At 34.8% G+C, this 15,623-nt stretch overlaps 1 protein-coding gene across 1 annotated transcript; it reads left to right on the forward strand.

The window, feature by feature from the left end:
- The first annotated feature begins 2,615 nt into the window (after positions 1-2,615).
- Positions 2,616-7,102, forward strand: LOC114275540 (G-type lectin S-receptor-like serine/threonine-protein kinase SD2-5). Its single transcript, XM_082883523.1, has 2 exons — positions 2,616-5,243; positions 6,580-7,102. Exons 1-2 carry the CDS (start codon positions 2,713-2,715, stop codon positions 6,656-6,658), a joined length of 2,610 nt encoding a protein of 869 aa, XP_082739649.1. The 5' UTR covers positions 2,616-2,712; the 3' UTR covers positions 6,659-7,102.
- The last annotated feature ends 8,521 nt before the right edge of the window (positions 7,103-15,623 follow it).

Consider the following 15,623-nt stretch of genomic DNA (forward strand, 5'->3'; position numbering starts at 1 on the left):
TTGCTGAAACAAAAATTATTTTAACCAAAATTTTCTCTTCTCAAGACTTTTGAAACAAAATTTTCTTTTTCTAAAATTTTCTCTTCCAATTTTTTTTTTTTTCAAACAACAAAATGGGGGATATTTATAGAATTAGAAATCACCTAAAACACATGGCTAGCTCTTTGGTATCTCAAAAACATGTGGCTTGCCATGTGGTATAGGAGCCAATTTTTTCAAAACTGCTAAATTTTTCAAGCAAGAAAAAATTCAGAAAAATATTTTTGAATAGGTCTAAAATAATTTGGCCAAAAGCAAGTGTAAGGTTGACATTAAAGCTTAAATTTGATTTTTCTGCTAATAAATTCGTAAAATAGCATGTTTCAATTTTCATCATCGGATGTTTAGAAGAAAGCGCCCAAGTCTTAAGGCCGGTCAAAATAGGGTGTCTACACTTTTCTATCCAAAATGAACATATTGCCCCTTTGAACTAATGAGCTATTTAATTAAAATTCTTACTCATCTCCCTTGAGGTTTTTTCATATATATTATTAAAAATCCATGCATATTTTAACTTAATATCCTAAGGTCATGTTTGTTTGGACGGATTGGATAAAGGGACTGTAATGTAATGGACCGATAGTCTTAGGATACATAATCCTTGAACTATTTTTCCGGAAATGATCTGTATCCTATGTTTGTTTTCTCACGGGATTAGAAGTATGGAAATGACTATTTTAGTGGATCTCAAGTTTGATTTGAAAATTATGAATTATATTTTTTAAATTGTTTATGATGACAATACTTAAATTTGAAGTATAATTTATTTAATTTAATTTAAAATATATTTAATTTAATTTATTTTTTTATTTGAAATATATTTTATTATGATTTTGTTAATACAAAAAAAAAAAAGTAAGAGAAGACTAATAGTATACCATGAGATTAATTTACATAGGTTTAAAATAATTCAACATGTTTAAAAAAAATAAAAGAAATAAATTTTATATATACTTGAGGGTTAATTTTATCATTTAACTAACTAATCCAAAAGTTCGCTCAATCCATCCATTTCTATCCCACACCCTCCATGGGATTGAGTTATCCCATATATAAGGATTATTAGTCCGACCGGACTAATAGTCCGGCCTTCATTTTTCTAACCAAATATTGGACTATACATGAAGTCCTATCCCATATCTTAATCGCGCCAAACACACACCCCTAATAGTTTAATATAAGATTCTAATAATTAATACAATACTTAGGGTTGATTTAGCATACACTATAAAAGTAAAAAAGTCAAAAAGTTATTCAAAAGTCAAAAAGTTAACACTATTTACAAAAAAAAAAAAAAATTAAAAAAATAATATCCACATAATAATACAAATAAAAAAAAATACAATCAATAATGTATGACGTGATGGGCCCGTCAGTGACTGGGAAAAAAGAAATAGGGAGTAAAATATTTATTAAATTGGATGGTAGAGCTGGACTCGTGGGGGCCCACCATGGATCTCGTTTTGGTAATCTGAACCGTTGAATATGTAGAACTCGTCTAGTACTATATGCCTATAAAAAATCACGTCTATCGGATATCTCTAAATATATGATCAAATCAGTTTTGTATAAAAATGGATGGTGTTATAGTTAACAGTTAACAAAAAAAACTAACACGATCAGATAGCTATCGATATCCAGTCAACGTGATTTTTTACAAGCATATAGTACTCGACGAGTTCTACACATTGAACGGTTTCGATTAGTAAAACTGGACCCATGGTGAGCCCTCATGGTCCGAACAGAACTGACCAATTTATGCCCGAAAAGTAGAGAATCAATCTCCTACGCACCCTCTACAGCGCTGCTTCCAACTGTACGGCCTACACTATTACTTTATTCCCCTGTACACTTATTTATACAATTTTTTAATACATTTTTTTCCATAAAAAGTCAAAAATTTATTCCAAATATCTATATTTTTTTCCACAACTTAGTCCAAAAAGATAAAAAGTGCACTTATTTAAGACACCCCAAACAAAAGTTTATTTCACACTATATAAACAACAAAATATTTATCAATTTTAATTAATGCATTTATTATTTAATTTTTTTTCTTTTCTTTTTTTAAGTTGAAACAAATGGATTATTTTTTTCTAATAATTTGTCCTTATTTTTGCATATGTAAGAAAATTATTTATTCCTAAATTGTTAAGATATTATTAACAAATTTTAAATTTTATCTTTGAGTTATTAAATTTCTAGTCGAAGCATATTTAAAAAAAAAAGTTGTTCTTACATGATTAAAAAAAATTAAAAAATAAATATAGAAGTAAAAAAAATTTAATTGCCTCACAATAAATTAAAATTAGTATGTAGGAAATGAAAGATCAATAAATCATTTGAGAATAATAAGCAATTCAAATAATTTCTCATTTTTTATACCTAAAAATAAAATTAATCTTTATTTAAATAAAGAAATTATTGTAAAATACTAAAATATTTAATTAATTTATTGTATGATATTTAAAATACATTTCTTCATCTTTATTTTTTTCATTTAAACTATTTTTATTAAATTAATCTTAAAATTAATTTCTCACTTTTATTTACCCCCGGCTGTGCATTAAATCCTCGTGACTTTTCAACTCACCGCTTTCTTCTTCCGTAGAAGAAACAGAGCTGTAGGATAGACCAAAACCACCACCACCACCACCACCACCACCACCACCAATGGCTCCATCTTGCTCTATTTGTTATCTCCTTCCTGCTGTTTTCACCTTTTCCATTGCCTCTCTACCCTTCTACAATAATGCCCAATCTCCATCTCCACCATCTCCATCTCCATCTCCAATAGCCAAGTTATCTACTTCTTGGGTCAATAACCCCTCAATTTACATTAATTCCACCGTTTTTGAGGGTTCAAATCTCACACCCGTCCTCCAAACATCACCATCCAATGCGTCACAAATGATGTGTGGCTTCTATTGCCTTTCTACTCAACAAACTCAGCCATCATCATGCCTCTTCGGTGTTGCAATCTTCCAAAATACAAGTTATCTGTATTCCGACATCCCTCCCATTATAAATGCCCCTCAACTTGTTTGGTCAGCTAATCGGGACCGTCCTGTTCAAATTAACGCCACTTTACAACTCACTCGAGATGGAGATTTGAGATTGGAAGACGCCGATGGAACTTTCGTATGGTCTACCAACACATCTGCAAAGTCCGTCTTCGGCATGAAAGTCACCGAATTGGGAAACTTGGTGCTCTTTGATCGAAACAATGCAACGGTTTGGCAGTCATTTGATCATCCAACTGACTCCTTACTTGTTGGCCAGACTTTGTTTCTTGACCAGAAGCTCACCTCCAGTACATCCTCATCGAACTGGACTCGAGGTTCGTATTCTCTTACGGTTCAGGACGATAACTTTTTGGTGGCTTATATAGAATCCAGTCCACCCTTGCCCTATTTTAAATCCTTTTTAGATGTGAAATATGTTAAATTCGAGAGTGAAAGCTTTTTGGGGCAGAAAATACCTGTTGCATCATCATCGTCACCTCAGTTCATAAGGTTGGATCCTGATGGGCATTTGAAGGCTTATGAGTGGGATAGAGAGAATTGGAATGTGGTGGCTGATCTGATGACATCAGATATTGGTAACTGTGGTTATCCCATGGCGTGTGGCAATTACGGCATCTGTTCTTCAAATGGACAGTGCAGTTGTCTTGAGGAAGCCAACAGCACTTTTAGGCAAATAAATTATAGGCAACCCAGCCTTGGATGTTCCCTTGTTACACCCATTTCTTGTGACCATTATCAAAATCACACAATTTTGGAGCTTAAGAATACTAGTTACTTTTACTATAACTCCCACGATTACTTATCCTCCATTTACTGGGATGAAAAATTAGCATTAGACGATTGCAAGACGAGTTGCTTGAAAAACTGTTCATGCACAGCTGCTTTGTTTCAAGATGGTTGCTTATTATTGTCTGATATCTTTTCTCTTATTAGTAATGAGGGAACAACGTATCAGAACGTTGCTGTGTTTCTTAAAGTGCACAAATCTCTGACTATACAGTATCCTATTCCTTCACCAACAAATCCCCCTCAAAAGAAATCAGGGCAAGTCAAGATCATACTGGGTTCAAGTCTCGGAGCTTTCTTTGGTGTATTTTTTGTGGTTGCCTCTTGCATTTTCCTTTTCAAGAAGAAACAAGAGTCTGGGGATTTTGATGAGTTCTCTGTTGACCAAGTACCAGGGACATCTATCAGATTTTCTTACGAAGAATTGAGAGCCATGACTAACAATTTCAATGATAAGCTCGGGGAAGGAGGATTTGGGTCAGTGTTTCAAGGGACATTAAACGATGGCACCAAAGTAGCGGTGAAGCGTCTCAATGGTTTTGGTCAGGTTAAGAAGTCATACTTAGCTGAAGTTGAAACAATAGGCAGCATTCACCATGTCAATTTGGTGAGATTAATTGGATTTTGTGCTGAAAAATCATATAGGCTTCTAATTTACGAGTACATGTCCAATGGATCCTTGGATACATGGATCTTCCAAAGGCACCAGCAGCAAACTCTTGGGTGGCAATCTAGAAAGAAGATCATTATGGATATAGCCAAGGGACTAACATATCTCCATGAGGAATGCAGACAAAAGATATTTCACTTGGATATTAAACCCCAAAACATCCTCTTAGATGAATACTTCAATGCGAAAATTTCTGATTTTGGATTGTCAAAACTAATTGATAAGGACCAAAGCCAAGTTGTAACAATGATGAGGGGAACACCAGGCTATTTGGCTCCTGAGTGGTTGAGATCAATTATCACCGAGAAAGTAGATGTTTATAGCTTTGGTGTCGTGGTCTTGGAAATGTTATGTGGGCGCAAAAATTTGGATAGGTCTCAACCTGAGGAAGACATGCACCTGCTAGATCTGTTTAAGAGGAAAGCAGAAGAGGAACGACTTCTGGATATCGTTGATAAATACAATGATGACATGCAAACACATAGAGCAGAAGTCGTGGAGATGATGAGGGTTGCTGTGTGGTGTCTACAAAGTGATTTTTCCAGGAGGCCTTCCATGTCAGTGGTGGTGAAGGTCTTGGAAGGTTCTGTAGATGTTCAAAGCAATTTGGATTATAGCTTCACAACTCCTGTTGCACCAGGAGCAATCACAGTTGCTGGTCACCAAGAGGATCACATTGATGCTGCTACTCCTTTATTTGCATCAACTTTATCAGGACCAAGGTAAAGAAAGTAGACTAGGAAACAAATTAGAGTTGATTGTTTAAAGTTTTTGTTTTTCTCTCACCTTTTTTTTTTCTTTTTCTTTTTCTTTTTCTTGGACTGATAAGTTTTAGGATTTCGATTTACTCTAGAAACATTGCAATACAAAGGAAGAAAACTGTCAAAACATGCCATGAAAGCTTTGTAAAATTTCCTATTCACACCATTCTAACTTAAGTCTTGTACAAATTTTGCTAATAAATCTTACAATTTGGTTGTAGTTTGAAATTTGTACAAAACTTATCTAAGAGTTGTGTTTCTGCTTAATTTAGTGAAAGGTCTTGGTAAAATTGCAAGTTCACTCACCCAAATCCTCTAAGGTCTTTTATGTATATATATTTTGTACTGAATATATAGTAGGTAAGGTCCTTTTACTCAGAGTGCCTAATTGGGCGCTTGAGTTGCCTACCCCTTGAACCACCTCTAGTATGCAGTAGTAATGTACGATAGTGTGGCCAGTGTGGACTGCATTTGGCCCATTTGATGAAGATAAATGATAAGCATCATAATCTTGGATATTCTGAAATTACTCCCTTATCCTGCAAAGCTTCAAAATATCAGAAGCTCGTAGAGCTAAACAATGTTACTTACTATTACCTGTATAATATACATGTGTGTTTGGTTTGGCTTTGAGAGATAAATTTTCAAAAAAAAATTTGGGGAAAGAATTTAGAATTCTTTTTGGTTTGTTTGGTTGTATATTTTGGAAATAATTTTGGAGTATGGGAGTTTGGGATGATTTGATATTTTATTGTACTTGAGTAGATGTGTGTGAAAGAAAAAGTGATTGAGAAGGAGAGATGAGAGAGAAAAAGTGATTGATTGATGTGTAGGAGAGAGAAAGTGATTATGGAAAAAAAAATTTCCAAAATTCCTACACTAGACAAAATTTTAGAAAATTTTCTTCAAATTTTGTTTCTCAAAAACAAACCAAACAAGGCCTAGTTTTTACAATTTTGGGGGTGCAACCGCTTCCCCTCACCCTCCCTTGATCCATCCATGTCAGGTCAAATACTATGAATACACAGACACGAAGAGTAGTTGCAAGCAACATGTTTAAGTAACTGCTCTTGCAAGGATGCTCTGTTTTGTTCAAGTGAAGTGTGCAATAAAAATTCAAGTGGAAAATGCTCTATATATACTAACAAAGATGATCTGAATGGAGGTCAATATAAAATGCAAGTTAAGTCAACAATCAGACTTGTAATTAAACTGGTATCCAGCCTCGGAGCATTTCTTTTTTTTGCTTAGTCTATGTATCATATATAGTTTCGGTATGTGTTTTCCTTTTTGCAAGGAAGCAAAGAGGAAGTGATGAAACTGAGGAGGATTGTTTTGATCAAAAAGTGCCAGGAATGGCCATGAGATTCTCTTAGGATTGAGCTCAAAGTCACTGACTGATATAACTTCAAAAGGATACTTTGGCAAGGCGGATATGGGCTTTGATCTTCGAGGGAACTCTCTTCTAAGCAATGGCAAAAAAGTTGCAGTGAAGCATCTTGATGGCTTAGGCCATGTCAAGAAGTCTTTTTCTTGGCTGACCAAGTCAAGATAATATGCATCACTCACCATCTGAACTTGGTAAGATTGGTGGAACATTGTGTTGAGAAATCACTGACTTCTAGTATATGAACAACGCTGTTTGGTGCAGTTTACGGCACTACTTATAGCTCTCTCTTTTTTATGTTGAAAGTTTATGTTTGTTTGGTATAGTTTTTACTTACAACTTATAAGACAAACATAGCTTAAATAAGTTGTGATTAAAAAAAAAAAACCTTACTATGAATAAGCAAGGTGAAGGTGTGTCATCGTGTTGGAAATCCTTTGTGTATGGAAAAATTAAGAGGGTGTACTTCTTGTCAATTCCACCAGTGCCAAGAACACTAGAAGTTGTTGGCCAGTGCTGTCTGCTACTCACTTCATTGTTGTCATCTGGGCTTTGTTACAAAATGTTGAGGGAAATTTTATACAATAAAACATAAATATTACTACACAAAAATCAATAAATATATTGTAAATATGTAAATCAAAAGGAAATTGAATAAACCTTGACTTGTAATTATGAGAGACACGTAATCACTTTTCCAAAGTTGTTATTATCTACTTACGCAAATGTATTAACGGACACTAGACAACTCTAAGATACAATCCAAATTACTGTTAGTCTTGCCGACGTTTGCACACATTGAAAAGGTTAATAAATTGTTTATGATAAAAAATGTATATGAAAATAATACATAAATAAACAAGAGATGGAACCCAAATTCATATGTTGAAAATTAAAGAACTTTAATGTCTTATATAGACATTGTCGTGTAATTTTATTAGGGACACATCCCCAGTTTAAAAAAAATATATATAATTATTTGTTTATGTCAAATTTATGTCACTTATTATATATTTTTTTAAATGTCCCAAGAGATCTACATAATTTTCTCGAAAACAGGAATCAAATTTCAAACAAAATTCGTGTATGACACGGGTAGAAAATTACAAAGCAAGTAGACATAGGCATTATCCAAGAAACTGCATAGTTGGAAAAAGTTTGTTGCCGTGACTTCTTATTAATGAATGGGTCAACATTAAAAGAAAAATTAATAAAAATTTAAAAAGATTAGTTGGTAATGGGCATCTCTCCATCACGCATGGTCGACTTATGACTTAGGGTTGACTTATGACTTTGGTTTGGTTTGAGAAATAATTTTTTAATTAAAATATGAAGTAAAAAATTAAGATGTTTGAAATAAATTTTTAATTTTTCGTTTTTTTAAATGCACAAAATGTAAAAAGAATGAAAATGAATTTTTAACTTTTTATATGATTTTAATCTTTTAGTAATTTATTGACTAATTCAACCTATTACCACACATAGCCTTTCTATGATTCTTTTTATTTTTTTATTTTTTTTTATAGTAGTTTTGTGATGTTTGGTTTTAAATTTTGGGAAAATTATTTATAAGTCCTATTTAGGAGACTTATGTTACATATGGTCCTAAGTAAAAACTTAGGTTGCGCTTGGTAGAGTTTTGTAATTATGATTTGAGAGTATGCGTTGTATTTTGAGTTTGTGAGATTTGGAATTATGATTTGAGCGTAGAAAATTTGTTTGGTGAGAATTTTGAAAAGAGTTTTGTATTGAGTTGGGAATATTTGATGTGACATTTGATATTTGATACACAAACTTACAACTCATAACCAAATATACAACTCAAAATTATTTTAAAACACATAAAAAATTTTAAAAAATTCAGAAAATATTTTTTTTGAATATATAAATATTAACATATCAATTGCCAAAAAAAAAAAAAAAATCACTATTTCGATCAATTGGCTGGTCGACCGACCGGACGACCGGTTAGCCCAAATTTAAAAAAAAATTGAAAAACGTGCTCTGTTTGACAGAGTTCTCTGTAGAGTTGTGGAAAATTAATTCTACAACTTTATCCAAACATCATGCACAAACCTGTATCCAGAAAACTAGTTTGAAAACAAAAACAAATAGAGCCTTATATTCCCATAAGTCCTATGCGAAGTTAGTTGATACATTTACCCTTAATAGTAGTTGTTAATATCATAAATAATGCCAAAACCATATATAGGAAATTATATGTTACCATATATCATATCCATGTGGATAAGTATTTGAAATTCAAAATACATGTGATATGTGGAGATTACAAGTTCAGTTAGGCAAAATTTTAGGAAACAAAATAAATTAGATATGTTTCGTGGCTCTATTCTAATGTGAACGGTTGATTCATTTGAGGACATTTCGAAACCCACCACCGAGAGGAGAAGGGGCGCGATTCGACTGCCACGTTCGACGGGAAGGTTCTAACGAAATACCGTCTCCGGTGAACGATGAGGAATGATGGCTCCAAAACGTAAGTGTGGCTTTTCTCCTGTTTTGCAATGTTTATTCATTTGATTTTGATTAACAACCCATAAGTAGGGTTTATATGAATATGGGATTTTGGATAATTTCACTTTATTTCAGTCAGAATATGTAATGGTAGTTGTATGTTTTGTGAGTTTTATGAGAAATACAAGTTTTATAGTTCTCGATTTGAAGATAGTACATATGTGGGGGTTGTCGATTGTGTGTTATGTGACTTAGTTGTTGGTGTTGTAGGATGGGGGTTCAGCAGGTTGTCCAATCTGGGTGTTTTGTGCTTGATTCGTTGTTGTATTGCGGGGTATGTGGTCTATTAGTTTTTTTTTTTTTTTTCGAACCATGCAAATTATCGTGTTGGTTAGATTGTTTTTTGGGGGTTTACGTTGTGGTACGATGTCGTTTGGTGTTGGGCATTAACTTAAAAAAATAAGTTGTCGGATGTGAATGGTGCCACGTCATTGTGTTATGTGTTGTCCAGTTTCTGGATGTGATTGTGACCAAATGGTAAATTACTTTTTAATGTGGGTGGCAGCACATGTAAGTTGGATTATGTGTATAATGTCATGTTGTGCTACGGTGTCGTTTGGTTGTTTGCATTCAGTAATAAAAGTAAGTTGTCGAACGTGGCTGGTGCCACGTCCTATTTTGATGTACTTTAAGGTTTGTGAATGTGTCTAGATATTCATGGGACACTGTTTGTACATTGTCACAGGGAGTCAAACAATGCCAGTAACATGATTTGGGGGTGTGGTTGTGGTTTCATGTTACCATTTGAAACCACTCGTTCGTGTTTGTAGTGGTTTGGTTGTCAAGATTCACGTAGCACATTTTCATTTATATTTTTGTTCACATTATTTCATTCATTAGTATGCGTGACATTATTCATGGTTACGTTGAGTACTTCACTATCACATTTCTAAGCGTGTCTTACAATGATGGCATAGTACAGCTTTACACTCTCATTTGTAAACGTTTGATGAATTTTTGGTACCAGACAATAGTATGCTACTCATTTCATGTTTACAAATCCATTTGATGAATTTATGGTCTCCATTCCAAAAATCAAAGTGGTCTCCATCCACCATTAAAGATATTTGCCTCATTTGGCAGGTACTTTGCCTCATTGTACCACCATCAAGAATAAGAATGGATTTGTTAAAATTCATCATTGTAAAGATAATGGTTAAACTAGAAAATACTTGGAGAGAATTCCGAAAGAGCATGCACCACAAACAAAAGGAGACTTCCTTAGAGGTGTTGATCACTCGCATCTGAGTCAAAGACGAGGCTAGAGGCCAAGATGCATTAATAATACAAAAGGGTAATGACAATTCCACTACAAAGGTAAATTTTGTTTCATTTATATGTTGTCTTCTATTAATTTTTGGCATACTCGTTTATGTCATATTAACAGTAAATATGTGGGAATCATGAGTAGTTTAGGATTAATTCCAAAAGTGACAAAAATATTTGAAGCAAAAATTACCAAGAGGCCTTATAAAAATGTTGAGAAAAATACCGAATTGCTAGAATTATTTCATACTAATTTGTGTGAGTTTAAAGGAATTTTAACTCGGGGTGGTAATCGATATTTTATCACTTTTATTGATGATTTTTCAAAATATACAAACATATATTTATTAAAAAATAAAAGTGATGCTTTTGAGAAATTTAAAGAATTCCTTCTTGAAGTGGAGACTCTTCCTTCTTAATGACCATTGCTAGTAATGATCTCAGTTTGGTGGCCTTGACTATGCATTTTCCAAATGGCCTATAAGTTGTTCTTTTTCGTTGCTTTTATCTCTTAAATTGTCTTGCTGATTAATTTTATGATTATTATGATACCACTTACACTTTCGCAAAGAAAATTTAGAAAGTTTTACAGACCAAGTATGATACTGAAGAGGCAGGGGCAAAAAAGTATACAGGTGGCCGCTTTTTTCGCTTCCAAATGATGGATGGAAAATCTGTTGTGGAGCAAGCACATGATTTCCAAACGATAGCTGCAGAAGTAAGATCTGAAAGCATCAAGATTGGTGACAACTTGGTAGTTGTAGGACTTGTTGACATGTTACCGCCATCTTGGAGAGAATTCCAAAAGAGCATGCGCCACAAACAAAAGGAAACTTTATTAAAGGCGTTGATCTCCTTAAAATTGTTGGTGAAAATACCAGAAAAATTATATTTTATTGATAAATAATGAAAAGAAAATGAGTTACAATTAGATCAGGTTGAGGCACGGATATCTCATTTTTCTTAAGGAGATCAAGCCCACTGAGAGAGGCTGTACACGATGAGATAGATTCACTACTTTCAAATAAAACATGGAAGCTAGTGGATTTACTTCCAGGTTGTAAAACTATTGGGTGTAAATGGGTCCTTCGTAAAAAACTTAAGATGGAACTATAGATAAATATAAAACGAGGCTTGTCGCTAAAGGTTTTAAGCAACAAGTTGATCTTGATTTCTTTGATACTTTTTCTCCGGTTACTAGAGTAAGACTGTTGATAGCAGTGGCTGTAATTCATGGTTTAAAAATTCTTCAAATGGATGTGAAAACAACATTTTTAAATGGATATCAAGATGAGTAGATTTACATGGACCAACCCAAGGGCTTTGTGAAGCTGGCCAAGAAAGAAAGGTGTGTAAGCTAACTAAATCCATTTATGGTTTAAAACAAGCTCCTAAATAGTGGCATGAGAAATTTGATTCCTACATGCTTGAGAATGGCTATAGAACTAATGAATATGATAAGTGCATATATTATAAACTATACTATGCAACGCATACCCTAGAAAATCACATGTGGTAGCTCGTTCACCCAATTTAGGTCGTTTAGGATTTGCAAGTCTCACAAAAGCTAAACAACCCCATACCCTCAAATAACCTAGACTGGGTTTATGCCTCGCCATAACTCATAAGGTACAATTTTAGTCTGACCTCCGATCATAAATATTTACTCTGACCAACCCACTGGCATTGGGTGCGCAAAGGGGAGAATGTTTTATCAATATTTTATCAACCTTAATACTCTTTTATTTGTATCTTAACCTGCTGAGAAAATAAATTAAGCAACGCAAGTTCAATACAACTGAAATCATTTGCTGAAACACCTTCAACAATACCAGTTTTTGTATTGTCCACCTCCATTCAAAACTTGAACATTACAAATAAAAATACATAATTTATAAATCTAAACAGTCTTAAAGTACATTTGACTTCTTAACTAATTTTGCATTATTTTCCACTGACAGTAGCAACCACTAAATATATGGCACCCTTCTAAATACTTCCAACATTTCCCAACAGCGTATCTTTGTAGTCCGTCCAAACATCAACTAGGAAGAATCAGTCCACAACTTCTATCCCGTGATGAACGTACTCTTCGTCCTTACCCTAACGAGCTTGAATATCATTTTCATTAGCATCCAAAACCGATTGGATTGGTCAGGATCAACAATTCAAGTCTCAGGACTACCCTCGCCAACTCTAAACTATTATCACTTATGATGAAAAACAATATGTGGTGGACCACAGCTTCTTCTTTAACATCTTGTCCCAATTAAACATTCCCAATTAATTTTATACCCTTAACCACGATCTTGTCTGATTGACGGTCACATCTCTTATTACCCAACTCAATACCATTAAGCAATCTCGCTACACATTTATTATCAAATTTAACGTCCCTTAATTGTTCATCGTACAGCTACAACTTCCTTACTCCTCTCTTAGTCTTCTTAATATATTAGGGAAAATTCTGAACGTACCGTTGGCGAACATACGCCGCCTTAAAAGGTGCACAACCACGGTAACTCCACTTATATCCATTGGCCGCCGGTGTCCTTGACCGGCGGTACGCAAGGGGAGTCCGATATTGGCTGCTCATTACTCCTTCTATTTTTTATAAAATACTCCAAATCTTTTATCCTACGAATTCTGCAGATTCTCTTACCTCTGCTAACCCTTCTCTTCAGATACCTTACCTTTGATATTTTTTCCCTCTGCTACTCACACCCATGAACAAACTTCGCCGAAGTTTACCGTCGGCTCTCTTCCCATAGTCCTATTTGCCACGTCAAAAAGTGATTTACACACATTTGAGTGAACTGCCCGTAATTCTCGGGATATTCTTTTAAGGAGTACAACATTGTATACCAAATAAATCAACAAAAAAAACTAAAAAGGAGGGACAAAACAAGACACCAAAAAACAACGTCACCACAATAGCTATCCCACTGCAAAAGCATATTCCTCTCTGCCATAAAATGTTTTCTAGTACCAAATATATAGCAAAATTGGACCGCGTGATTAAGAGCGAAGATTCCCCATTCAAAATAATTCAAATACATTTACTTTCCCGCCTTTGCTTTTATATCTATCATTTTGTAAGAATATTTACTTTACAACCACGTAAACCACTAGAAAAGTGACACGTGTATAGCATTATCTGGCAAAGGAATCAAAAGTACATACACCACTGACACCTGGGCCCAGGTGTGACTTCCTTTTAACCACATCCATACACGTGTCCATAAGTATAATAATGGACGGCCCAGATCAGCGGGGAGGGGGGGTGCTGGTAATATTAATACAGTGCCCCCCAGTCACACCACTCACACCATTCACACTGGATTTTTTAACTAATAGGAAGGCCTTGTACGGTTGATGTGAGTTCACTGTTTACCATTACAAAATGCCTAGTCAAGCCTCTTTCCGTTTCTATGCCAAGAATATTTTCCTCACCTACCCACAATGCCCATGCCCAAAAGAACAACTCTTAGAACTCCTCCAATCCCTTCTCTAACTAGTTTGTCAGCCATACTATACACTTGTCGCAAGGGAGCTCCACGAAGATGGAAACCTTCACCTTCATGCCATGGTTCAATTCACAAAGAAGATCCAAACTACCAACCCCAGACTTTTCGATCTCATAGGAACCAACGGTAGAATCTATCATCCAAATATAGAAAAGCTCCACTCTCCAATAGTAAGTTGACAGTATATACAGAAAGGGGGCGAGTTCATCGAATGGGGAGAATTTTCATCGAAGGGGAAAAGTCCATCGAAGAATAGAGACGAACTCTAGCGGGGAATACTTGCAGAAGTAGAAATGAAGGGACAATTCTTTGCTCTTTGCAAAGAAAGATGTCCCACCTATTACGTCACAAAATACCCCCAATTAAAAATATTTTCGAGGGATCATTACAAACGAGAGCGGCCCCCATATACTAGCCCCTTTAATTCATTTCCTTTTTTAAATGAAGAAGTAAAAAATGGGCAGAAAATAATATTTTGTTTGTAAGTCAGAATTTTGTAAAATACGAATTATGTCAAAATTGTTGTTTCTCTATTTACAGTGAAGACGACAACATTAGATTAGGGATACACAGGAATAATATACACGATTTATATACTGACAAAGAACTCTCCTCCTCCTCTGATAACAGGATCCAGAACAACGGCCCATCCGTCCAGTCTCCTTCTACCTCAAAGGACCCTCAAGGACAGGCAAAACTGCCTGGACCAGAAGTCTCGGACGACACAATTTCGTCTCTGGCAGAATAAGCTTCAAGGACTACGATCAAGACGCTGTCTACAATGTCATAGACGACATCAAATACTCGACAGTCCCTACTAAATTAATAAAGAATTTAGTGGGTTGCTAGAGAGATTTCCATGTATTTGTTAAATTCCAACTAGATCTCACTATTAGAGGAAGAATTCCATGTATTATATTAACTAATGGAGACAGTAGTTGGTTAGACGCAATGTCCCCAAAAATGAGACAATGGTTTGATGTTAATGTAACCACTGTCATGATTAATGAAAATTTTTATTAATTTTATTTATAAAACCACTCAAAGTTTTATTTACTTATTACATTTCCCTTATCATCAATTATTACATCTTGAGTCACATCACTATTTTTTACACTAATGATTACATTTCGTAAAACATTAGAAAATTTTGCGGGGTCCATAACAACTGATCCTCTACGATCAACTTGCTAACACCAACCTCCAAAATCGACGGACCAGGATCAACATCACTAGTGTCATCACCACCTCTGCGTACATCAATCTCAGACAAACTCAAATGACCTCTGCGTTCATGAATAACTGAACCACTTTCTCTAAAACCTCCTAACAACAAATCTCTTCGCCTCTCCGGTAAACCCACAAACTTAGTCCGTCTTAGAATCGGAATGGCTTTCGTTCGAGGACAATACCAAAATGTTGATGTTTGGCATTGTTCTCCAAGGAAGGCCATTCCGATTCTGACACGGACTAAGTCTGTGGGTTTACTAGAGAGGCGAAGAGATTTGTTGTTAGGAGGTTTTGGGAAAAGTGGTTCAATTATTTATGAACGCAGAGGTCGTCTAAATTTGTCTGAGATTGATGTATGCAGAGGTGGAGTTGATTTCGGAGGTTGGCGTTAGCAAA

The sequence above is a fragment of the Camellia sinensis genome, chromosome 8, assembly GCF_055761805.1.
Source record: "Camellia sinensis isolate YWXY chromosome 8, ASM5576180v1, whole genome shotgun sequence".
Taxonomy (NCBI): Eukaryota; Viridiplantae; Streptophyta; class Magnoliopsida; order Ericales; family Theaceae; genus Camellia; species Camellia sinensis.

What these genes read in the sequence shown, in the direction of transcription:
- LOC114275540 (XM_082883523.1), top strand. Translation starts at nt 2,713, where the DNA reads ATGGCTCCATCTTGCTCTATTTGTTATCTCCTTCCTGCTGTTTTCACC. An exon ending in TCAACTTTATCAGGACCAAG is followed by an intron (nt 5,244 to 6,579) that starts GTAAAGAAAGTA and finishes CCTTTTTGCAAG; the next exon opens with GAAGCAAAGAGGAAGTGATG.